This window comes from Orcinus orca, chromosome 4 (genome assembly GCF_937001465.1).
Source record: "Orcinus orca chromosome 4, mOrcOrc1.1, whole genome shotgun sequence".
Classification (NCBI taxonomy): domain Eukaryota; kingdom Metazoa; phylum Chordata; class Mammalia; order Artiodactyla; family Delphinidae; genus Orcinus; species Orcinus orca.
In genome coordinates, this window is record NC_064562.1 from 41,992,466 (window position 1) to 42,019,281 (window position 26,816).

At 41.5% G+C, this 26,816-nt stretch overlaps 1 protein-coding gene across 4 annotated transcripts in view; it reads right to left on the bottom strand.

Moving 5' to 3' along the window:
• The window catches only part of GPAT3 (glycerol-3-phosphate acyltransferase 3), a 57,452-nt gene extending 32,158 nt beyond the window's left edge, over positions 1–25,294 (bottom strand). The window contains exons 1-3 of one of the 4 annotated variants that reach the window (XM_033409975.2): positions 25,062–25,294; positions 24,190–24,476; positions 16,543–16,609 (exon numbers count right to left, since the gene is read on the bottom strand). In XM_033409975.2, coding sequence (XP_033265866.1) covers positions 16,543–16,609; positions 24,190–24,330 — 208 coding nt within the window. In that variant the 5' untranslated portion in view covers positions 24,331–24,476; positions 25,062–25,294. Of the gene's footprint in view, positions 1–16,542; positions 16,610–24,189; positions 25,001–25,061 lie in introns of those variants that run through there. The other 3 variants (XM_033409977.2, XM_033409976.2, XM_004282155.4) reach the window with 3 other exon arrangements.
• Between the last annotated feature and the right edge of the window lie 1,522 nt (positions 25,295–26,816).

Here is a 26,816-nt window from a genome sequence, read left to right on the forward strand (position 1 = left end):
ACCGTTTTACAAGGAATTTTACCAAACCTTTAAATCTGAGAAGAAAGGGCATAAAGGGGGAAGGAGGGAAGTAAGTAGGTAGGTAATACACTAATCTCAAATATAAGGATCAATTGCAAAAATCCTAACTCCAATTTTGGCACAGTTTCCAGCACCATATTATGACCAAGCAATGTTTAGTCCATAAACACAAAGATGACTCTAATATTAAGCTATTAATGTAATTTACCATAATATGCCTAAGGGGGTGGGAGGAATACTCATCACCAAATATGCTGAAAAGCACGACAAACTCAACATTCATTCTTGATTTACAAAACAAGCATCAAGAAGTATTTCCCATAAGATGGAAAACTAGATCAAAGCCAACCTGACGCTTACAGGGAAGACGCTGCAGGTACTACAGCCTGTCCCCAGCAGGAACAGCAGCTAACACCACTGCTAGTCAATGCTGTATTGGGGTAGCAGCCAGCACAATTAGACAAGGGAAAGAAATGAAGTATAAACTGGAAAAGAAATAAAATACAAACTAAAGTTGAATAAGAAGTGGTAAAACTATCAGTACTAAGATAAAATAGCTACATGCCTGAAAAAAAAAAAAAAGGAAATCTGAAACATACATAAGTAGAATTCTTACTTTTTTATATCCTTCTGCCTTACTAAAATCAAAGCTTTCCAATATACAAACAACAATCAGTTAGAAGATATGATGGAAGAAGAGACTTCATTTATAATATCTACTGGAATTATAAACTTAAGAGGAAATGGACACTGTCTAAGGAAAACTTTCAAACACCTCTGGAGGGTACAAAGAAACACCTAAACAAATGGAAAGATGTAATGTTCTTGGAGAAGAAGACTCAACACAGATAAGGTCAAACCACCCTCAGTAAACTTATAAATTTACCACAATGCTAATAAAAATAGATAGTTGTATTTCCTCTGGAACATAGACAAGCTGAATGTCAAGACCATACGGATCATAAGCAAGAATTCACAAGACAGTTCTGTAAGGAAAAGCAATGAGAACAACGATCCCTGCCAGATATTAAAATGTCAATAATTAAAACAACGTACCAGTACATAAGAAGACAAGTAAACATTGCAGAATAGAAAGTTCAGGAATAGATCCAAAACTATACTAGAATTCAGGAAATTATTAAGGTTGCATCACAAATCATCTGGGTAGAGATGGGCTTTTTAATAGACAGTGTTGCAACATCTAGATAGCCATCTGGACAAATACACCAGAATAAAAGAATCAAATATTTAAATTGTTTTTTTTAAAGCCATAAAAGTAGTCAAAGAAAACACTGGAGAATTCCCTTAAGACTTGGCAGAGGGAAGATTTTACTACTAAAAAAACTAAAAATCCAGAAGCTATAGAAAGAAAATATTGATAAATTTGACTAAATAAAGATGAAAAATATCGGACTTCCCTGGAGGCTCAGTGGTTAAGAATCCGCCTGCCAATGCAGGGGACACGGGTTTGAGCCCTGGTCCCAGGAGATCCCACATGCTGTGGAGCAAATAAGCCTGTGCGCCACAACTACTGAGCTGGTGCTCTAGAGCCTGCGAGCTACAACTACTGAGTCCGCGTGCCACAACTACTGAAGCTCGCATGCCCAGAGCCCGTGCTCCACAACAAGAGAAACCACTGCAATGAGAAGCCCGCGCACCGCAATGAAGAGTAGCCCCCGCTCGCCGCAACTAGAGAAAGCCTGTGTGCAGCAACGAAGACACAACGCAGCTAAAAATAAATAAATAAATTTATTAAGAGAAGAAAATATCTGCATAGTAAGAAGCATGATAAGCAAAGGGGAAAATACTATTGCAAACTGAAAGCAGTATTTTTATCTCAGCACAGACAAAAGCTAATTAATCACTTTAATATATGAGAAGGTCCCAGAAATCAAAGTGAAACAGAAATTAAGAGAGAGAGAAAAATGGGCAAAAGAAAAGAAAAATTGCCAAAAGACAGTTTCCATAAAAAGAAATACAAATGGCCCTTAAATATAAAATGTGTACCAAATCACACTCTCTATAAAAGAGATGCAAATTAAGAGTAACATGAGTTTCCACTTCTCACCCATCAGACTGGTACAAACCCAAAAGTCTGACATACATTTACAGCATTGGTGAAGCTGTGGGGAAAGAGGCACTTCCATACACCCCTAGTGGAAGTACAAATAGTACAACCATTAATGAAGGGTGATTTGGCCATCAATCAAAATTACAAATGCTCTCTGACAGAGCAATCCCATTCACGTCACAGATTTATGTTACACGTATTTCATGTTACAAATAGTGTGAATTGCCACATATTTTTTGATAGCAAGAGGTGGAGAACTACAGGTAAGAAACCATTTGCATTGATGTAATGAAATTTCTTGTAGCTGTTAAAAAAAAAAGAAACTTTCTAAGTAATAATATGGAAAGGACTATAGGCTATAAGTGAAAAACTGGCTCAGAGTAGTGTTTACTGTACATCATCTTTGGTATTAGCAACTGAAGAAAATAACAAACATTTCCATTACAATAGCACGTTTGAGGTCACATAAAGAACCACTGGAACATCCATAAGACACTAACATGGCATAGAGGTAGAAAGTAACGGCTGGAAGCTACACGTATCAAAGCACATGTTTTTAAATTGCTATGATTTTTGTACCATGTGAATGTAAATACTACCTATGCCAGAAAGTTTTTAAAAGATGTGTAAACCCAAATTTAAAATGTTTACACAAGCACTTGCACACACATATCCTTTGTGTGTCCTCTGCTGGCTCTCCCAGAATCCCATCAGTCTGATGGCTCAGCCTATGCAGAACTGCAAAGATGCAACAAAGTGAAACCACACTACGATCACTTTCCACATAAACCAGTGTCATCCCTGCATTTCAAATCTTACCCTAAAATACGTAATTTCTACGTTAGCTTTAGAAGTTCCTAATAACCCCACCACCACCTCACATGTGTAGACACTCACAGAAAAGCAGTTTACAGATAAGGTATTCACTGTTTTTATTTCTGAAAAAGAGCTGATAGAAAACATCTATTGAAAAATATAGCACAAAAGAGTATCAGTGGACAGAGGAATGAGGAGAGAGAAAATATAGAGTTAGAACTGTCTCTCCTCTGAGTTTCCACTCTCTCTCTTTTCCCTGGTTGATCTTCATCTGGTTCATTTACCTCTTCCTGTCCCCCTTTTTTCTCTAGCCTCTATAAATGTCTTTCACTCAGTGAGTTCATTCAATCTACCATTTCAACTTCCACCCTCTGCAAATAATTCCCAAATGTACATCTATAGTCCTGACTTCTTCCCCAAGGCTCACATGCTTTTTTTTGTTTGTTTTGGTTTTTTTTTTTTTTTGCGGTACGCGGGCCTCTCACTGCTGTGGCCTCTCCCGTTGCGGAGCACAGGCTCCGGACGCACAGGCTCAGCGGCCATGACTCACGGGCCAGGCCACTCCGCAGCATGTGGGATCTTCCCGGACCGGGGCACGAACCCACGTACCCTGCATCGGCAGGCGGACTCTCAACCACTGCGCCACCAGGGAAGCCCCAAGGCTCACATTTTTATATGGCTGCACAGACCCTCCACCTCTGCACCAGCCCCATGGCTCTAGTTCAAGGCCCCAATACCTTCCAGAATGGCTTTCCATCTACCACACTCCTTTCTCCACTTTCCCCACCCTCTTCCTAACCTGCTTCCAAAAAGCTACCAGATTTGTCCTGAATTTAATTAAGTAATTTCTTGGCTTGGAATTCAAGGCTTTTTAGGATTGAAATATCCAATCTCGACACTTTGCACCTCCAACTCATCTTCACTCATCCTAGCTCCAACCAGACTAAATCAGTTCTTGGGCCCCTAATATCTCTTAGGCTCTCCTACTCTCCTGCTTTTGCTTACAATTTCTTCCACCTGATACCCCTTTTTCTAAAGTCACTCAAGATTCTTCACATCAGCAGACCTCCATTTTCCCCTTTTTCATTTTCCTTGAGCCCATGAACGACCAACCCCATTCACTATATGATGCAGGAGTTGTTTTAACTGATTATCAGCAAAGACAGGGGAAAAGTCCATGTTACATCAAACTTACAAAATATCACTTATAAGTTTCTAAAATTAAATCAGGCTTACACTAAAAGACAGAATGGATGACTTGTCCTATGAGGGTGAGGGTGAAATGGCAAGGCAATGCCCTCCCTTAAAAAAAAAAAAAAAAAAAAAAAAAAGATGTTAGTTCTTTTTTGTTGATTACAAAATGCCTGTTTTTCTCTTGTGCACATACCCTGATACACATGCCTCTGTATTGATTAGCAATCTTGGGCACAGGCTCATTGAGATAAGCATCAGAGGCTGAGCACCGTCACACGCTGGGATTTCGCAATGCCTGCTGGCATCACACACAATGTCTGTTGTCAAGGGTCATGCGGGTTGACCACTGACTGGCAAGGAAATTCACTGTTTAGAACATGAGTCACTGAAAATGAGGACATTCATTTAGTCAAGTAAATTTGTGCTAATGCTGTTGCAGAAGCAGGAAGAGGAAAGGATTCATCTGCATGATACACTAACAGATACCAACTTAATTTAATAAACAAAAAACTTACCACACTTTGAAAAAAAGAACATACACCTACCCTTTGCAAAGGCTTGGAGTACTTTACATAGTCTACCAAGCAGGTGAACGCTTGAATTAATCACACATAGCCAACGTCTGTACTCTCTATCCCATCTTAATCTCATTTTCTCTCTCTCTCCTTTTGTTTAAGGGATGGTCTCTGAAATTCATTATCAACTTCCCCTCTGCTAGTTAGCTATTTATGTATGTATGTATGTATGTATGTTTGTTTGTTTGTTTATTTGGCTGCACAGGATCTTAGTTGTGGCACGCAGGATCTTCATTGCTGTGTGCGGGATCTTTAGTTGCGGCATGCGGGATCTTTTAGTTGTGATGTGCGTGCTCTTAGTTGTGGCGTGTGGGATCTAGTTCCCCAGGGATCGAACCCGGGCCCCCTGCATTGGGAGCACGGAGTCTTAACCACTGGACCACCAAGGAAGTCCCTCCCCACTGCTTAAATCAAGAGAATGCCACTGGTTTCAAAGGGATACCTGAAATCATTGCCCTTAATGCTGTTTTCTCTTGCAACTTGAAGAAGGTTGTCGTTTGCTACGTATATGCACTGTCTCCAGAGTACCTTAAATTTTGTAAAGGCCTGAAGCCATGTTCCTCCAAGTTGCTGTCCTCTGCATACAATGCATTTTTCCAGGTATCCAAAGATGATAAGGCCAAATGATCCACCGACAAAGTTTGTCCATGGCATCCCCTGCACCCTCAGGCATCAGGGTCCACTTCTATTTCCCAGGTGAAATTAGCAGGTGCAGGCTGCCCAGTGCTCAACATCAGAGAAGCACAGAGGCAAATCCTGTTTCCAGAGAGAAACACCTGGAAAGGAAGAAGGCTCTAAAGCCCTAAGAGAAAAGCGTCCGTTCTTTACTCTCATTCACCAGGTATCCCAGAAGTTACAGGAGACATAAGGGGTCTACTGGTTCTGCTCCCTGAGAAACCTTCGGAAGATGGGCTAGGGCTCCAGGGTATAGAAGCTCTTCTCTAGCCAGCCCAAGCTTTGGCGGAAACAGAGCTTTTGAGGAAGAGAAGCAGAGATACCAGGCACCTGACCTAGAAAAGCGAGGGAAGGGGTCCAGAGTAGAGCTTCTCATCACACTGTTCTGAGGTTGGCACACCAAGGAGGAGGGCCCTGCCTAAGAGTTTTGCTCACCCCCAGGGCATCCAGACATCACTGGCTTCTTCCTACTCCAACCCATGAGAAAAACTGTCTAATCACAAGTCCAATGGGATCTCTCCTTCCTCTGAGCCCAAGAGCCTATTCTCAACAAACGTAGAACCCACACTATCTGCTCCCTATCTCCCCCAACTTGCGTGTACGAGGCATGTTTTGGTGCCCTTGCCCCTCACTTTCTTGTTGGTTCGAAAACTTATGCTGCCCCAAGTGCTTCAGCAAAAAAACAGAAAATTGGGAAATGCTATTACAAAATCTCTTGAAGAAAGGAGAAAAGGTGAAGAGGGCTTGAGGAGCTGTTGCTACTTTCTGGCAGAATAAAAGAACTGATGAAGAGCTTTCTCTACCCATAGAGCCAGTGACCCACAAGCAGACACCAATGTTACAGAGATAAACACCACATAAAGACAGACTGAAAACTGAAATACTTAAAATATTTACAGGGAATTTGTTACAACCAAGACAAAAAGGCACTGCTAAAAAATGAAGAGTTTTGTTATATAATTTATACCTCTCCCCAACTTCTCAATTATCTATCCAATTTGCAAAAAATCTATATGTAATCTACCTACTAGTCTGGTCCAGTTTTCATATCCTTTTTTGCTAACGAGAAGTTCTTTCTTACATCTATCAATTTTTTGACTTCAATTTAAGCCAATCTTTTTATTCCATCTTTTATGGATATGGAGGAAAAGTGAGATGGCTTCCTCCTTCTAATAATTAACCAACTGAAAAATGTATAATCCCTCAGCTTTTTTTTTCTTTTTCTAAATTCAATAATCAACCCTCACAGATCTCATTAAACCCTTTATACAGGCTTCAGAATTTCCTCTTTACCACCCTTAATACAAACAGTAAACCTCAACTTACCTGTGCCTTTATATCACATCTAAACTGCTTTGCATTTGAGGCCCTTCATAACTTAATCTTATTTCTATCTTTTGTCTCTTCTATAAACGAAGCTCACTCCCATTGTTATTTAAATGATTCCCTCATTTTCCCAGTTTAGAAAGCCATCACCTTAGTTAACCTCAATCCACCTCCACATGGCCAGTTCAACACCAAACATCCACAAAAAACCCTCTCTGATGTCCCCCATCCAAAATGATCTCCTTTCATGCTACACTCATTAAGTTTCTTCCTCAAATTTATTATATTTCTATGTTTGTGGACTTCAATAACACCAGTGCTGCCTGATTCTCAACTGCCACATGGATATCCGGATCTTGGTGATATCTCCTTAACTAGGCTAAGGGTTGCTTGTGGGCATAGTTCCGAATATAACATAGGCACACGGAAGACACGCAGGAATCACTGTTCATGGCCAAGACCAGGGCTAGTGATTCAAAGCAGCGCATCACTGTGTAGTTAAACATGCTGGCTCTTTTATGCACTGCAGCATCAGTCTAGGTTCTGTGCCCTGCTTTCCACTGCCTGCTTATCTAAAACTCTGCCTGTGGCTTTCTGAAGGGGCCAGTTCCTATCATGTATGTAACCAAGCCTGGTTTCTTATCCCATTTTGGAGCATCCTCCTTGGGTAAAGGATCTTGAATGTTTTCCTTCTCTCTGGTGGCTCATTCATCAAAACCATCAAGGTTACTTTAAACTCTATTCCTGTTTCCTAGGCTGTTTAAAACCTGACTAATTTAAGAGCATTCAGTCCACCATACTGCACTTCAATGATGTCAAAGTCATCAACGTAACCTCAAACAATACAACCAAATCTAAGCCAAACCCAATTACTCAACAGGTTCCCTTCCTTTCAGTTAGTGGTCCTCTGATGAGCAGTGTGAGAAGCCCCATCTAATCTCCAGATCAGGAGTGTGACAAGGTTTCATCAGGAAGGCCAACCCCAGGTCAGTTGGTAGTGAGAAGCTGTCTGCAGGTTTGTGCTAAAGAGGACTTTTGAGGCCACATCTTGGTTCATGACAAAGACGCCATCAATTAGTGATGTCTGTCAGGGCCATGGGAAGGGTAACAGGTAGAATGGATTTGTTGACTGTGTTATTTGGGATTAAGATAAAAGCAAAAGCTTTACTGAAATAAAGCTTCTATTTTCCTGATTTCTACATGGTTTATATAACTATAATAGAATAATTTGCCTTTTTTGTATTGTGAGTAATTTTCTATTAGTATCTCTCAGTTATCAAGACTAAAAGTACTAAGCTAGAAGTACTGGAGATGTACTTTTAGTCTCTTGAGAAAGGTGGATGAGAAAATCTACCTTCTTTTTTATCATTATTTACCCCAGTTAGTTCTCCAGAAACTTATAAAATAATCAATGCTGATTATAAAATGAGAGGATTTTAGCCCCAGATATAAATACTAATCACAGAATTAAATATGTGTGTATATCCATTTTAAAGCATAAGTGGGGTGGAAGTATGGACATTGCAATCAGTTGCCAATCAACACTGCAGAGAAACCAACAGGCATTTAGAATAACAGGCAAAGTTTCATTTTAACAATTAACATTTTAACATCTCATTCAATACACTGTTGACCCATATCTTGACTGACATCCACATTAACTTCGTTTATTTGGACATAAGTAGTCTGATTAAACAAGAAATCCCACAACACTGAAGAGTCCATAAACTTCATCATCAAATGAACCATCAATTCAATTAAAATGTCAACCTTATGGTTTGGCATTTATGTACAGTATCTTTGATCATAATGCTTGATAGTCTTAATGGATTTGTTTTCTTTAAAATTTCTGTTGATGATTTAGGATTGAAATGTTATGAGTTTCCTAGGATGTGACAAAGCCAGCACTCAGCAGAGGAGATTCCATTTGTGGAAAAGTCACCTCAACCTTCAAAGGGAGAATTAGAAGACACTGGCCAGAGGGGCTGGTAAGGAAGGCATGATTTAGGGTAAGAAGTGGTGGCGAGGGATTCTGAGTAGGAAAGACAAATTGGGATTCCTTTTCAGGCTATCTTTGACTAGCGATGTGATCTGAAGCAAGTTATTTGAACTTCTTCACCTGTAGTTTTCTCATCAGTAAAATGAGGATTAACAAGATGTTATCCTCATGTAAATAATGTAAATTAATTTTGCACAGTGGAGTTGGTGTATAAGAAATAGTGGTGATTATTATTATTATTGATAGGTTCTTATCTATAAGGCAGAAACAAAATAGAGAAGCTCTGGAGTTTTGATCAGGGTTTTCTCTGTGGGGTAGGGTGGCCAGAAGCGGTATGGTGAATGGGAGGTTGGTTTTGGGCACACTTTGTTATCTATCTATCTATCTATCTATCTATCTATCTATCTATTTATTTATTTTTGGCTGCGTTGGGTCTTGGTTGCTGCGCACGGGCTTTCTCTAGTTGCGGCGAGCGGGGGCTACTCTTCGTTGCAGTGCATGGGCCTCTCACTGCAGTGGCTTCTCTTGTTGCGGAGCACGGGCTCTAGGAACACGGGCTTCAGTAGTTGTGGCGTGCGGGCTCAGTAGCTGTGGCTCATGTGCTCTAGAGCGCAGGCTCACTAGCTGTGGCGCACGGGCTTAGTTGCTCCACGGCATGTGGGATCTTCCCGGACCCATGTGCCCTGCATTGGCGGGCAGATTCTTAACCACTGCGCCACCAGGGAAGTCCCTGGGAACACTTCTAAAATGACAAACTGGATTTTGAATTTGATGGGCACCTGAGGAGATGTCTGCTCCTCCCAACAGTAAAGACAACTCTAAATAAACAGGGGATGTGTTCTCAAGTTGACTGTCCTATAATCTGATCCTATTATCTTTTCACTCTCAAAGAATCCTTGTGTCTTAGTTTTCACCCAGCTTTTTCAAACCTCCACAGTTCTGAGATGAAGGTACCCTCTTCTAAACTACTGAGGTATTTGGGACTAAGAGAGCTAAATCACCAACAAGATCCCCAACTAGTTACTGCTGAGGATAGAAAGATTTAAAACCTGTTTATATTAGGTACATTTTTTTAAAAACTAATTTCACAGAAAATAGGGACAGGGCACAGGGCAAGTCATCCACTTTGTTACAGCTGTATGAAAAGAAAAACAATCTGAACAACAGTAGAGAGTATGTTTTATGGGCTAAAATATACCGGAAAACCTGGTTTATTAGCATGGGAGCCTTTCTTTCTGTGACTTACCACTTAAATTGCTCTTTTTCCACCCATCCCTCACAATGCAGTTAAAAGTATTAGTCTGCTCTGACATTCTGCCTTCCTCTTTCCTGCCAGAACCACTCCATCTCGCTTACTCACTGTTGGCCAGAATTACATGCTAAGTCATCTACTTTCAGAGGTGAGAGCACATACTCATATGCAAGTCTCTAACCCACTCTAAAGTAAAGTTTCTCCTAAAGAAGCAGTCTATTTTCCTCGGATTACGAGGTGAAGTTTGAAGTTTGTCTCACCTCTACCTTTCCTTAAGGAACATGCCTCATCTGCCACCATCCAGAGACCCTGTTAACACTGTGATTCCCATGCCTTACCTTGCATTCTATCTTCCCCCAAACCAGCCACCAAAAACTGTAGAAATCAAGTTCTGCTCCTTCAAGGGGCTATTAGTTAGAAAGCTAGAATAAATTATGCATAATTATGCCAGTGAGAGTGGCATAATAGATTAATGCATTATTCACTCAGAGAGGTGGTTCCCAAAGGAATGGTCCCAAAGGAGGGAGGGGGGGTGGGAAAGAGGAGGGTTTTGCCCCCAGGGGACAGTTGGCAATATCTGGAGACACTGTTGGTTGTCACATTAGGGGTGTGCTACTGTCATCTAGTGAGTAGAGACCCAGGACACTGCTAAGCATCTTACAACACATAGGACCTCTCCCTGTGACAAAGAATTATTCTGCCCAAAATGTCAGTAGTACTGAGGTTGTGAAACCCAGCTCTAGGAGGTAATATATTTCAGTTAACAACGCCTTTGTTCCACAGGTTTAAGTTTCTATTCCAGGCACTAGGCATGCTGACTAGAGATGTATTTTGGAGCATGTAAGCATCAATCACACCCCTGAGACAGGTACCTATTTTCTATTCATATGAAACTAGTTCCATTTATCAGACTACAGACTCTAGCTGAAGGCTTAATGATATTTTATTTGGTTGGTTTTCTTAATGTTTATGTTTAAAATACAAGTTTAACCAAAAAATACGAGTTCAACAAAGAAAAAATTCCATTGTCATATCTGCTTCAGATATTTTTGAAGAAAAAAATTATAGGTACAGTTAAAGCCCACCTCCCCATCTATTCTCCTCCCTCCTAGCAGATATATCATTTCCACATGTATTTTATACTTATCTACATACATCTACATAAATATATAGTTATCTGTTTAAGGTACTAAATTTTAAATGAATGTTATTATACTATACATTTCTTCTCTCTCAATGTTTGTCCATTTTGTTTTCTTCATGTAAATCCAGTTAGTTCTTTTTGATCACTGTACAGTACAAATAAAGCAGCTTACATAATTTTCCTCCTAAGGAGTGACTGGGTCGTCTCCACATTGCCACTTTTTGTATGCACCTGTAACACGTCTCCTAACACACACATGCTGAGAGTTTGGGTAGGTCTGGTATCTTAGGAGAAGTGGAATTGTGGGGTTACAGTGCTACGAATCGCCAAATTGCTCTCCAAAGTGTCCCTGAACTAAGTTTTCATTATATTGCACTTAGAAATGCAGATGACTGATCTTACGGTTTTAAAACAAGCAAACAAAAAAGAATCAAACCTTTGCCTTCTGCAGAACTATATTAACATATGAGGATTAAAATACATGGTATGCTAGTGAATTTTTTCAGAAACACCTTCTATCAAGTAATTTTGTTCCAAGAAGAGAAACTGTACTCCATATGTCCAATAAAGGCAGTGTCAATAAATAAATAAGCAAACGTATTTGTGGACCATGACTGAATGTCAAATCAAACAATCAGTTATCAAACCATTTTGAAACTGTTACAGAAATTTATATATGGACTATGTATTAGATGATATTAAGAAAATATTAAGCTTGTAAAAGGGATAAAAGCATTGTGGTTCTTTTTTAAAGTCCTTTTTTAAAAAATGTATAAAAAGATGAAATCTTATATCTGCACTGAATACTTTAGCAAAAACTGAGGAGTGATAGATGAATCAAGTGTGGCAAAATCTTGACAAAAGTTGGCTATATGGGTTATCACACTAAGTGAAATAAGTCAGAAAAAGACAATTATATGACATCACTTATATGTGGAATCTAAAAAAATAGCACAAATGAACTTATTTACAAAACAGAAACAGACTCACAGACATAGAAAACAAACTTATGGTTTACCAAAGGGGAAGCCAGCGAGTGGTGGGAGAATAAGTTAGGAGTATGGGATTAACAAATACACACTACTATATACAAAATAGATAAACAACAAGGACCTATTGTATAACACAGGGAACTATATTCAGTATTCTGTAATAACCTACAGTGGAAAAGAATCAAAGTAAAAATGGATAGAGATATACACATATATACATGTATACCCAAATCACTTTGCTATACACCTGGAATTAACACAATACTGTAAATCAACTGTACTTCAATTAAACAAACAAAAAACAAAAACAAGTTGGCTATATGGGTCTCATTATACTATTTTTCTACTTTTGCTTATGTTTGAAAATTGTCATCATCATCATCGTCACCATCAGGCAGATAGACTAATAAAAGCAGGTAGACATTTGGCTGTGATAAAGAAAATCTCAACCTATAACACTTCCATATCCCATAACTGGATTATTTTTCTCTCTGCAAGTAGTCAGACACGTTCTAGGATTTTATGAGCAAGATAACCCCATTAAATGCATTAAAGTCCATATCCTTGAGGACAGCAGACACTGATTTATATTCAGAGAACTTACACCAAGACAATAGTACGAAATCAACATAGCTGATTTAAACAGACTATCAAAAACGGCCCGCCCAAGACAAAATGAGTATAGAACATGACACTCCTCAAATTTCTGTTACAACGTATTATCCCACATTTTCTGTGAAGTTCACAGATCTGCTTAATATTGATGCAACTAATATTGTATTGGCATCAACATGGCTAGTCAATTCTCACAAAAGAATCCCAAATGTAGGGCTTCCCTGGTGGCGCAGTGGTTGAGAGTCCGCCTGCCGATGCAGGGGACACGGGTTTGTGCCCCGGTCCGGGAGGATCCCACATGCCGCGGAGTGGCTGGGCCCGTGAGCCATGGCCACTGAGCCTGCGCGTCCGGAGCCTGTGCTCCGCAACTGGAGAGGCCACAACAGTGAGAGGCCCACGTACCGCAAAAAAAAAAAAAAAAAAAAAGAATCCCAAATGTAAAAGTAGAGAGAAACGTTAGGCAGCCTAAATTCTCTCTGGACACGTACAACATCAAAGGCTTCACCGTAGCATTTTGTCCTTTGTGTGTGTTTGAGGGGAGGAAGAGGTGGAGGGGGCTGAGGGCAAGAGAAACTGGGCAGAAGAGAAACTTAGCCCAGGGGCTTAATTAACGGTGGGCCAGGTGATCCCAAATCCTTGCTGGGACAGGGCAACGTGGAGGACCTGAGGAAGCAAGTGCATTTCCCACTGCCAACAATGCGGAGTCCGGCCAGCAACACAACCCAGGGAAAAACACCGGAAGGACTGAGCCACGGCCTCTAATTATCTATATTGTTTAGGACTCACTCCCCGGGCAAGGGCACCTTCAGGCCTTAACTCCTGCCTGTCGACATATAGTCGCTAATCACTGTGATGTCCTAGCATCGCAATGCAATTACAGTGGCATTAATCCTGAGTCATGAAAATGACATAATTACATTCATTTCAATCACAATTAAAATTACTGACTCATTCAAGTCTGACAGCATAAGTTCTGGAAATCAGGTACCCAAAGAGCGAGACTGGTGGCTTCTTAGAGTCAAACGGTCCCTTGAACTAGTTACAGCAGAGTAAAATGAAAGTTGCTAAAATCTCCATCAGACCACAAGCCAGGGTCTGAGAAGATGCATTTGTTCTATGGCTAGAGTGGTAAAAGTACAGCTGATGCAAAGCAAAAGACCCAATACCCTTTTCTCTTCTTGTTTTACCACACAGTTCTCAGGGAACAAAAACTAGGGTAGAGGGTAACTCTGTATTCTCCACTGAAGTTGAATGCTTACCTATAACACAGTTACTTGAAGGGAGGAGAAAATTTATATTCACCACTGTATTAACAATGAGAAAAAGTCCTTAAACCCAGAAGAGGAAGGTACAATGATAGAGCTTCTTAAAGAGCTTTTATTCATGATCATATCTGAAGCTCAATGAGCTGCACAGTGTTTTAACAGAAGACATGGTAGAGTACAGCCAAGGACAGCGAAGAAGTATTTAAGCACAAAGATAATAATTCCCGAGGTTCAGCTTTCAGTTGGCTTATTCAATAAAAGCACAGAAGAAGTACAACACAAGAGGGGTTTAACTGGAGAGGGAGACTTGAAAACTGTTTCCAGAAATGTGCTTCACCAAGTAGAAGAGCAGCAAAAGGAATTTTCTGGTGCAGAAAATAAACATAACTCTTGTCCCTCTTTACCTCATCTCTCCCTCTCAATTCCCTAAACCTATCATCAGCACTGTATCATTCGACATCTCAAAATTGCACCCACACCCCTGGGACCCATGGTCTGCCAGTGACCCTTGCCTAAACTTTGGCCGGCTCAACATTGACTTGCGCTCGGTTGGCTGCGGTACAGAGACACGATGCTCTGAGGGCAGGCGACTGCACCAGCCAGGCACACAGGTGCTCAGTGTTTCATCACCCTCTGCCTCTGTCTAGGACTGTGATACTACCTCTCGGCTGACTCTAAACACCAGAATGTACAGGTGTTTAGAGTCAGCTGAGACTGACTCTCAACAGGGCACACACCCTGCCACAGGGCGACTCAAGCAGGATGTAAGTCAGGATGGGAGTAGAGGTGCATACCATGTACAGTTGAGGTATTAATACAGATGAAAGCAGCACATAGCAGAGCCTAAATGAGATCTCACCTCATCCTTTGCTTATGCCACTATTTTAGCATTTATCACAGTGGCCTGTCAGATGCCTGTCTCCCCACAGGAGCCATGTCTTAATCATCTTGGGATCCCCTGTCAACCTCACAGGTAGCAAATGCTCAGTAACTACAATAGTCAATTCCCAACGGCACAGGCTAAAAGGGAGAGCAGCCACTCTGAATGAAATATGATAAATTCTGTAGGCATTAGCCACACTCTAAACCATTATTATATATATTTTCTCCTCCTACTCACTTCCACTCTTTCCTGGAGGTACCAAGAAAAAGGCAAAGACCAAAAATAGAAAAGACAGATGCATGATTAAAAAAAAAAAAATCCAACAAGTGGAAATATTCACTCTCATTAGGCTGAAAAACCTAAAACAACACTACAAACACCCTCAGCTAGTGGTTTTTTAATCCTCTTAACCTACCAAATTGAAACACTTTGTGCCCTTTTAAATTCATGGCCCAAGACATGCGCCACCACCACCCCAACCTGTAGGGTCCCATAGAATTTCACCCAAGAACAATGACAGCCCCAAATCTCACCAAGTACAACAAAAAATCAGCAATAAAGTTTGTTCTCTCCTTAAATCACAAGGGCACACATTTAAAAAGAACCCAGAAAAAAAAATTTAGTAGATCTGCTACACCTGAGAGAAAGTATCTCTCAGGTCAATAAGAAGAGGACCAAGTAGAGCCAGAAATATCCAATCTTGGTTAACATGTTATTTGTGCTAACCCTTTGGTGTTTAAGTGGACACCATGAAGCTCTACTAGTTGCTTTAATCATTTGAACATAACAATCTAATTACACAAAAATGCACAGATGTTTTCACTCAGATTCTTTATTTCCTAAATGCACTATAGCATATAATTTCTACAATTCCTCTTAGACAAGCCTTCAGAAGATAAATTCCTTCTAGTGAAATGTTTGACATTTTGACCATCTTTAACCCTAAATCAGATGGGCACAAAATTGTTTCTATATTATTTTTGAAAAACACATAAAGCCTTAATCTTTTAATTAAATCAAGGGTTTATTTCTCCTTAATTTCACAGCCAGCACTTCCACAGAATTCTACTCCCCTTTGAACCCAGTGTCTTAAAAATTCTTAAAATTCTTAACCCAAGTGAAAGGGTTTATTGGGACAAAGGCAAAGCACACATATAGAAGCAGGGACTGCTTAGCTCGGCTGACTTGTTAACTCACTTCTAACAAAAATTAAGTGAGTTTCTTTACTACAGGACTTTTCTGAGCCTTTGTTACTATACATTATTAGTCTCCAAAAGGAATGTGTAGCATGTGGTGATTCCCAAGCTTATTTCACAAGGGAGTTATTTTTTTCTTTCATGCATTACTAATTAGTTTTTAGCAGGAAAGAATATTTTGAGGAACATACTTTGAGAACCACAAGTTATAAGGTGCTAATGAAACCTCAAACATAGGTTTAACTTAACACCAGGTAGTCCGATTAGCCTTTTTTTTCTTAAGACCATTAACTACCATGGGCAACCACCTTTAAATACATACCTTTAGAAATACCCTATAAGAACATGTAGATGAACCAGCACATATTACATCTTTACAGTAAAAACTCATCCAAAAGTCAGAAGGCGGCTATTTTGCATAAAGGTCAGAATTATGAACAATCCAAGGCCCATAAAATGTACTACTCTATGCATATTTGAAGGATACTTTAACCATTAAAATGAAAAGGAAGACTTACCAACAGAAGCTGAGCTTTTAAGAACTGATTCCTTTGAGACTCCTTTTTCAATTCGTAACGTGGCCCACTGTTCAAAAACAACAAATATTAATGTAAACTGTGCCACAGACACAATGCAAGATATTTAAACCATGCTTATATAGACATGAAATTAATCATTAAGCCCTGGTGTTATGTGAATTGAAGAGATACCCCACTGAATCTCTGATATAAATAGTATTCCAAATCCCAGGTATACTCTTATATTAGTTACTGGTAATGCCCAAATAAAAGGAGGAAAAGATCATGTTTACCCTATTAAAAAACCCTCACACACACCTGGTACCCCAATAAATTACTCCTTGGAAAAGTCAGAAAGCATGAAGGGCAAGAGCATAGACTATGGCATCAAGTCTATCTGGGTTTAAAATTACTTAATCCCTCTCAGCCTCAGTTTCCTCATCTGTAAAATGAGGATAATAGTTCCTATTCCATAGGGTTGCTATGAAGATTAAATGAGATTAACACATGTAAAGACATAAACACAGGGCACAAAGAATATTATTTTCATAAGAAATTAGGCATTCAAGGATGAGACACACTCAAAGATGCCTAATTGCCTGTATCAGACAAAAGCTTTCAAAAGGAGCAGTGTGAGACTGGGAAAGCTGGAAAGGAATCCATGAAATCACTAACTAAAAAGACATCTGCCAGGAGACTGGGATTGACATATACACACTACTATATATAAAATAGATAACTAATAAGGACCTACGTATAGGACAGGGAACTCTACTCAACACTCTGTAATGGCCTATGTGGGAAAAGAATCTAAACAAGAGTGGATATATATATATTACTGATTCACTTTGCTATTCAGCAGAAACTAACACAATATTGTAAATCAATGATACTCCAATAAAAGTTTTAAAAACAAACAAACAAAAAGTTAAAAAGACATGTGGGGGCTTCCCTGGTGGCACAGTTGAGAATCCGCCTGCCAATGCAGGGGACACGGGTTCAAGCCCTGGTCTAGGAAGATCCCACATGCCGTGGAGCAACTAAGCCCGAGCGCCACAACTACTGAGCCTGTGCTCTAGAGCCCACAAGCCACAACTACTGAGCCCACGTCCTGCAACTACTAAAGCCCGCACGCCTAGAGGCTGTATTCCGCAACAAGAGAAGCCACCGCAATGAGAGGCCTGCACACCACAACAAAGAGTAACCCCCACTCGCCTCAACTAGAAAAACCCGCGCACAGCAATAAAGACCCAACGCAGCCAAAAATAAATAAATAAATAACTTAATTTTAAAAATCTATATATATATTATGTAGATGACTACAATTCTAGAAGCTAACAATGTCTAAATTGACCTTATTTGGGGAGGTGGGAGAAGAGCAAAACAAGAGGTAAAAGGCACTATAATTATAATTACGACTTAGGCACTCTTGAAGGGGCAAAAAGACAGAATTTATTAAATATGTCAAGGCAAAAACCCAGTTGTTGCTGGGTTTGAAGGGCTCAAGCAGAGAGGTAAACATTTTTTTCTCAAATAAATAAGAAAATAAGTAGTAGAGAATAAATAACCTAAAACATGTACACGAAGGTCAAGGAGCAAAGCATGATCTGACTACGTCAGGACCCCTGCACAACATCCCAAAGAGCAAAGTAGGAACATGCCATGGGTGCTTAGAAAACAGCCTATGAATAGAGGCTTAATCTTCCCAGCTTCAAGTGGCAAGTCACAAATGATAATAGGCTCAGAGTCTTAATCTGGTTGCGTCCTTTTCTCTTCCTTGCTGATCTAGGCAGGAATTCTCAAACTCCAGACTTTACCTCCCATCTCTTCTCAATAGAGGTAAAGGTTTATTTCCACAGTTTTTCACTTTAAAGCCCTGTTACCTATTATCAGTTGTAAGGAGACCTAAGACATGATTAAGATAAAACTTTGTCAACAATCAATCATCCTTATCCTGGAGCTCACTTTTTTCATTGTGGGCATGTGATTTTATATTTTATATAAATGGTAATTACCTTAGACTAGAACAATTAGTCCATGCTTATAAGATGGAAAACATTAGTATTCTTTGGCTATTATGGGTTGAATTGTGTCCCACACAAAGCACCCCAAAAATTCATGTGTTGAAGCCCTAACGCCCAGTGCCTCAAAATGTGACTATATTTGGAAACTGGGCCTTTAAAGAGGTGACTCAGTTAAAATGAGGCCCTTAGGGTGAGGCCCTAATCCGGTATGACTGGTGTCCTTATAACAAGAGGAAAAGAACCAGGGTCATGTACAGAGAAGACAGACCATGTGAGGTCACAGCAAGACAGCACCATCTAAATCTAAGGAGAGAGCCCTCAGAAGAAACCAAAGCTGCTGACACCCTAATTTTGGACTTCTATCCTCCAACACTGTGAGAAAATAAATTTCCATGGTTTAAGCCACCCAGTCTATGGGACTTTGTTATGGCAGCAAACTAATATGGGGGCATTCCTCCAATAACATGATGTGCTCCAAAGAGCTCCCTGTGCCATCATCAGAAGTTTCAGAAGACAGACCCTCTCCTGAAATGCTAACTCTGAGGTCTATCCTCCAAAATGTAGTTACAATGTTCAAGATTAGCAAGTTTTAAGGTTGGAGGAGAAGTCACTTAATGCCAAAAGGAATTTGTGCTGGAAAACGGTTTTCTTCTTTGGGCTAACTCTCCAGTGAAAATGACCAAGTGCCTATGCTCTGCAGCTGGACAGACAGAAGTACACGTGAACTGCAGTTCTGCCACTTCCTTGCTGTAATCATCTCAGACAAGACTTTAACCTCCTGGGGTCTAAGTTTCATCATCTCTGAACAATACCAAGGGTTGTTGTAAAGATTAAAGGAGATAATCTATCCAACGACCATCACACAATCGGCCACAAGGTAGAAAAACATTGGCTTTCTCCTCCCTCCCTACATCTATATAGGTGCCAAAATGATCAGTTTGTTTTCCAGACCATCAGTGCATCTCCCAATAAATAGCTATTTCTCTTTCACCACGCCAGCTTCTCTAGCTGATCAGGTAAGCCCAAATACAGAGGAAGAATATCTCTTTAGAGGTTCTAAATCTCTTGAGGTATCTCAGGACACATCTACCTCAAGGCACCAGGAAAGACGCAGCTCTGTCTGCAAAGGGCCCTGAAGATAGCAGCTTCGAACAATCCTGGCTACCACTCCCCATCTCACTACGCCTACCAAGAAGGATGACAACTTTCAATCCGGTTTTCACCCCCACTTAATTTCAAAATCCTCTTGGAAGAAAATAAGTAGCTGTCCACAATTCACCAAAATAAAGGGTTAAGTATAATTTTTAAAGCTTAGGCCAAAAGCTTGCAAAAACGAGACACTGTCACCTAGACAATTCAACTTTCAGTTTTCACACTAAAAAGACATTTAAGAATTGACTAAATAGAGGGAAAGGAAAAATGTATAAAATTATATAAAAATTCAAAATATTAGGCTTACTCAAATAATAGCTGGCCATCATCTGTAGCAAAACATAAGTCTCTCAGCAGAGTCTGTCATTTTAGCAGAGTAGAACTCAGATTCAGATTAAAATCCTGATTCTACCACTGACAGCTGTATGCCACTGTCCAGACAAATCACCTCTCTGAACCTCCATTCTCCAGTCTATCAATGGGAATAATAACAGACCCTAACCCAGAGAGCTGCTGTAGAATTAAGTTATCTGAAAAGCATATTGCTTTGGTAGCTTTTATTATTACTTTCTGTCATAAAGAGTCATGGCCTTCTAGCAGATTTATTATATTTCCAACACCAGGGATAATACCTGAGTGTTATAATAAGAGGTGTTTATCATCTGAAAATTATTGACCTGCCTTTTTAAAATGACGGAAAACTAATTGGTGGATGGAGGAAATGGTAAGGGAAAGAATAATAACTAAAATAAAAGGCAGGAGTAGGCTATTCTGAGTATGTATGTGTGCTGACCCATCAAAGATCTGAAGGTAGGTTAAACCTTAGCCACACAGGAGCAAAAAAACCCCCAAAAAAATACAACCAAAGAGTGTTCCAATTCAAACTCCACTAAGATTTGAGCACCTACTATGTATCAAGTGCTTTTATTCACCTTTCTTCATTTAATCTGCACAATAACTCTGTGAGGCATATTCCTGTACACACATGTAGAAACTAAGGTGGAGATGTTGAGTGATTTGCCCAAGGTTACAATGCCAGAAATTTGGAGTAAGTTGTTCATGCATCCAACTTATTCCTCAAAAGTTGAGGGAAAAATCAGTCCATTAACATTTATCTTCTCTGTCTATTGTTTGTATTATCTGGTTAGATTAGATAATTTACATATCATTCCCCTGCCTTCTTCTTCTCCATCAATCCTATATTCTCTTCCCATTCTTTATTTCCCTCTATGAACCTTAGGCCAATGAATAGCAATCCTTAGGTCAATCAATAGGAAGCATCATTAACCTTGCAGGGCTGAGAACAGCATATTTCAACCTTTAATCCATGCTCCTGTTTGACAAACATAAAAAATTCACACACACTCTCCCAGAGATTCAGATATATACATCCCACCATGCAGATGGACTACCCTCTACAAATCCTCTCAGCCAAAAGTTTTACTTTTCATGGTTTGTATTCCTAAAACAATTTTCCCTAATATACTGCTACCATATTGGCATATATACTCCTAAGAAATTGTTATATACCCCTTGAAAATCACTGGTTTAGAGAATCACTACACTTACTCTAGGCTAAGAATTCAAGCCTTACCCTCAAGCAGCTTGCCATATCAGGGACCTATGAACACATCTAGAGATATTCAGCAATGCAGAAGGCAGCATTCAGTAGGTACTCAATAAATAATTATTACCTGAACTGATGAGCTAAGAAAGGGCCCCAAGAAGAGCATATAGCTGGCTGAGTTACTTGACAATTAGCAGTTACCACAGTCAGCTATTCTGAAGGTACCCCACACACATTGCAACTTCCAGAATTTGAGTTTATGATCACAAAAAATCTAACCATTGTCAAGAAAACTTATCAAAGTAAACACATCATGTACCAAACTAAATGACCTTTTAAAATGGTGTGTAAATTGTGACCAAGGAAACCTGTGAAATAGCTAATTCCAATCAAAGAGCCCAAAGAATATTCTTGGGACTGGAATGCAAAAGAAAGAAAGAAGCAAATCAGTTGAGAACATACTAAAGAATAATGAGTAGCAGAAAGGCGGGGCCTTGAATGGACTCTACAAAAAGGCAGGGTATGTTTCCAGATCTAAAGATGTTCTAATATTAAACAACCAGCACACTTTTTAAGAGAATTATCCCCATAGTTGGCAAAAAAAAAGCAATCCACTGTACCAACCTCTGCCTAACAGAAATGTCTCTGAAACATCTAACGCTGTTCTGGTTAGAGGATGGAAAACCCTGGGTTGCCATCTCCCTCTTCTGTGCCTAAAGCAGATATCGCTATGGAATGATAGCTCTTTCCTGAGGGGCCCAGCTGCTTCCAAACACAGGCACTCCAGGCAGCTACCACCAAGTCAGAGTTGGCTCACAAAATGAATCCCCATTCTAATTCCATATATGCCAAGCATCTCTCTGACCTAATAACTTTGGTCTGAGCTAAGAAGATGGTTCCTTATGCTGCCATCTACCTGGTTTCCAAGCTAGGTGGTGTATCTCCCACTATAATTAGAAAACTAGCATTCTTGAGAGTTTGATTAACAAGGAGTGCACCTCTAAGTCTCTTCAAGTCTAGATGGACAAAAATTAAAACTTGAGGCCCTGCCACGCTGAAGCCAGACCCTGGACTGGAGACATCCCTTCAAAGTATAATAGTTATTTGCCAGGCTAACAGCAACTAGCAGGCCTCTCTCCCTGACATCTCTTTAGCTGTATCCTGACTTACTCAAGCAAGCATATAGGAGTCAGCAGCTGGCAGACAGGTGTGCAACTTACTTTACTCTATCCTCACTTGGGGTATCAATTCCAAAAGACATTGCTACATGGGAGAACAGTTCAATCATTTCAGTTCTGAGAAAGAGTGAACACCAGCTGAAGAGGATCAACTGCTACGGGGAGAGTATTCTGAAGATCTAACAGTAAGAGGTAGCTAAGAAATTCACAGTAGAGTGTGACCAAGTTCAGAGTGTGACATCAACAAGATAAGTTCAAGACTGTGAAATATCTCCCAAGTAGAAACAACAGAACTTTTAAAACATGAGGGCTGAGGATGAAGAATCAAATATAACTTCAAAGACTAGACAGAAAAATAGCCACAAAGAAGTACAACAAAAATGTGGGGTAAAACAGGAGATAAGCAGCCAGAATAGATTTGCAGGAGATTAGCTGGTGGGAGATCTGCTGGTAATCTCCAGGTAAGAGATAAAAGATTAGAGATGTATATCTGGGAGCCACCCTCCTGCCTGAGGGAGAAGAGCAAATAAAGCCACGCCTGGGGGCAGACATAGAATAAGGGCAGAAAACTGCAAACCGTATTAGAAGGTACTTTAGTAGCTACAGAAACAAGGATGCTAGAATCTAAGTAATAATATTATTACTTTATTATTACTTTAATAATAAGAATAATATTATTCTTTTAATAGTAGCAAACACATACAGATACCATTCTAGGATGCTTGACATATTTTAACTCACTTAAACAACCCTATGGAAATAGTTGTTATTGTTACTCCTATTTTATAGATGAGGCAAATGAAGCACAAGAAGTAGGTGACTTCCCTATGGTCATATACTGAGAAGCAGAGCTGGGATTTTGGTACCAAATCAAAGCAAATCTGCATCCAAAGTCTGCACTATTAACCAATAGCTGCAGGCCCTCTCCTCAGTTAAGACTCCTGTCTCCACCACTTAATTCAAGCAAACCACTGAACTTGTCAGAGTCTCAGTTTCCCTACCTGTAAAAGGGGGAATAACACTTGCTCTCCCTACCTTCCAAGGCTTTGGGGAGCATCTGATGAGAGGATCAACAGGGAACCCTCTGTGATTTAATAAAGCCCTGTATTAAGGGTAAGCTGTAGTTGTTCCCCATCAGGCCCACTTAGAGTTGAGGTCAAGGAATGTAGATTTTCAATGACATTTCAAGTGCCATTGGTTAGATTAAATTTCCATGACTCTGTTAAAATATAATCAGACTTCCTTCTACCATCCAGCAATTGGTGTCTTATATTGAGCATACACTAGAACATGATGCCTTTCTGGACAGGATGCCTTAGTCCACGAAAGGACCTCTGAAACCTGGGGCTGTAAAAACTAAGGACACTGAGGTGACAGCTGCCCCGCAGAAAGGATATAAAGAAATTCGGTGATAGAAAAGGTGGTTGCATTGATATTCTTATCAGTAAAAATCATAATAACAACAGCAGGGGGTGGAGGTAATTCTGCCTCCAACCGCAGCAACAACAGGGTGGTCCAGTGGTTTTAGTCCGAATCCCTCCAGCTCTGCGGGAGAGGAGGGATGCAGCCGCGAATAAACTAAAACGCACACCCCTCCAGACCACTGACTTTACTTACTGGTCCCCTCGCGTCTACTCGTCTTTCAGCTCTACCTTCGTTTCGCATCGCCCCAGGATCTCCCTAAAGCCCTCGGAGGAGGGGCCGCGGCATGCCCCCATGCGCTCACCTCTAAAGTTTTCACCAGGATCTTCATGTAGAGCTCGGAGATGCCCAAAGACAACCCAAAGGCCGAAGGCAGGAGTATGAAGCCGAGCACCAGAGTCAGCCAGGTGTAAACGATCTTCCCGGCCAGCTCCGCGCTATCCATGGCTCGGCGCACCCAGAAGGGGTCCACGGAGGAGGTCCGAGCGCGACAGCTTTCCCTGTCCCCAGCTAGTCGGTTGGCAGCTCCGGGAGCAGAGGTGCGGGGCCCGGCTCCCCGGAGTCAGCGCCGCCGCCGCCTGCCTCTCACCTCTGCAGGGAAAACAAGAGAGGACGGGAAAAACTTTCAGGAGGACAGCAATTTCCTTCCTCTAAGGGCTCCACCTCGCCGCGGCCGGCTGACTCTTTCTGGGCTGGAGGCCCAGGCCCCCTGCTGCCGCTTGCGCAGACCTGGTAGCGCCCGCCAGGCGACCAGGGCTGGGGGTGAGCGTGGAGACACGCGAGCGCAGCGGGGAACGTGTCCCACCCTGTGCCTGATTTCAGTTGGGTGGTGATTGGGGCAACTCAGCGTTGAGTCACGGAGGCCCTCCCGGGACGAGGATCCCTGCGGCGCCGTGCACCGCACCACCTCACACCAGCCGCTGGCGGAACTGACGCCTGGTCCAGGACTGCGCTGCTGGTGGGCTGGCTCGGACGCCCAGCGCCCAATTTCTGCACCCTGCCCTCGCCCCACCTCCTCCGCCACCCAACGGGGAGCTCTAGTAGGGATCTGCACGGAAAGCGCCGCAGCCTCCCGGGCGGCCTCCAGTCTTCCCCGCGCCCCGCCTCGCCAGCACTCCCAGCGGAGGTTCTTCGGGGAACAGAGTTTTCATCTGCAACACGTTAGAATTTTCTCACCCCCGGAATGAACTACTGACGTGTCCGGAACGCTTGAGTAGGTCCTGCTTGTGTGTGTATAAAACGACCTCTCGGCAGGGCTGTCAAGGAGAGGGAAATGCCCGCGGCGCTACTGAGCTGCGGCTTCCTCCGCTTCCAGGTCTCCCACTCCCTCTTCTCCCTCCTCCTTCCCCTCCCTACTCTACGGAGCTGCCGGGCGAGATCTTGCTCTTCCTGAAAGTGGAAAGTTTTCTCCACGAGTCGCCTTCCCGGCTCAGCCGCCGTCCCCTTGGCACAGAAATCCTTCCGCCGAGGGTCGCTCTCTTCCTGGGGCAAGATTCCAACTACAGCTTCCCCTACCTTTCACCCAACACGATTCTCACAGAAGCCACAGAAAAACACCAGGCCCCCGCAAGCTTCATCCAGCTGACGCGCGCTTCCAGGGAATTCAGTGCCCGCATCGCTGCCTCGTTAGCCCTTCTTAGAACAGTAAAGGGCAAAAAGCTTGTACGGGTATTTACTTCACTGCGGTTCATGCCTCTTAGAAACCTGATCTGTTTTTAAGAGTAAGCATAAGAAGGGATGTTGAGATGTAGTAGATAAGAAAATCAGGCTCCCCCCGTTTCCAGATCGTCACTGAATGGGACCAAAATCTCGTACAGGTCTCTTTCGGGTGTAATTTCAAGCTAGAAAAACTGGGACGGCAAGCAAACTGAATTCAAAGAGTGTTGACAACAAATACTGCGAAAGAGGCTGCCTCGGCCCAGGGTGTGGAGGAAATGGAGAGCGGAAGAGAGGAGAACCCCCTGCAAAGAATGTAAATGTTTGGCTTCTGCACCTCCTGCAAGGCAGGTATCACAACTCCTTACCCCATTAGGAAGGGAAAAAAACTGTAACTTGGTCCTAAAAACCAAGCTGAGAATGAAGAAGTGTCAGGCGCTTGGCTTCTCAAAATTAAACCTCTTCATAGTCTGCCATTTTACGAAAACAAACAACAACAACAAAAAAACACACATGCCAAAATTCGTCCAAAGTCTTTGCTGGAAACAAACAAATATTTAGCACAAAACTTCAAAGGTTATATTGACTCATTTAACACCATACATTCAGGCAAAGCTCTTACCCTCCTTTTATTTCCTCAAAGGAAGATGACTAAGGAATGCTGAATGATTGTACCAAAGTTTACCCAACAAGTCTCAGTGCAGGTAATTTCGTTTAAGGATGGCCTTTTTCTGCCCATCCAGACAGAGGAGCTGAGTGCCCACAGTCTCCAATGATTTCTTGTTGTTCATAACCAAACTTCATGAACGAGGTTTACTTCTTTGGTTTTGGTTTTGGTTTATTCTTTATGTAAGAATTATTGTCCCATAAGGGACTTCCCTGGTGGCACAGTGGTTAAAAATCCGCCTGCCAATGCAGGGGACACGGGTTTGAGCCCTGGTCTGGGAAGATCCCACATGCTGCGGAGCAACTAAGCCCATGCACCACAACTACTCAGCCTGTGCTCTAGAGCCCGCGAGCCACAGCTACTGAGCCCATGTGCCACAACTACTGAAGCCCGCATGCCTAGAGCCCGTGCTCCGCAACAAGAGAAGCCACTGCAATGAGAAGTCCACGCACCGCAACGAAGAGTAGCCCCTGCTCGCTGCAAGTAGAGGAAGGTTGCGCCAGCAATGAAGACCCAATGCAGCCAAAAAATAAATAAATGAATAAAAATTTTAAAAAGAAAAGAATTATTGTCCCATAACGGAATGGTGGAATGGTAATAACGTGGAG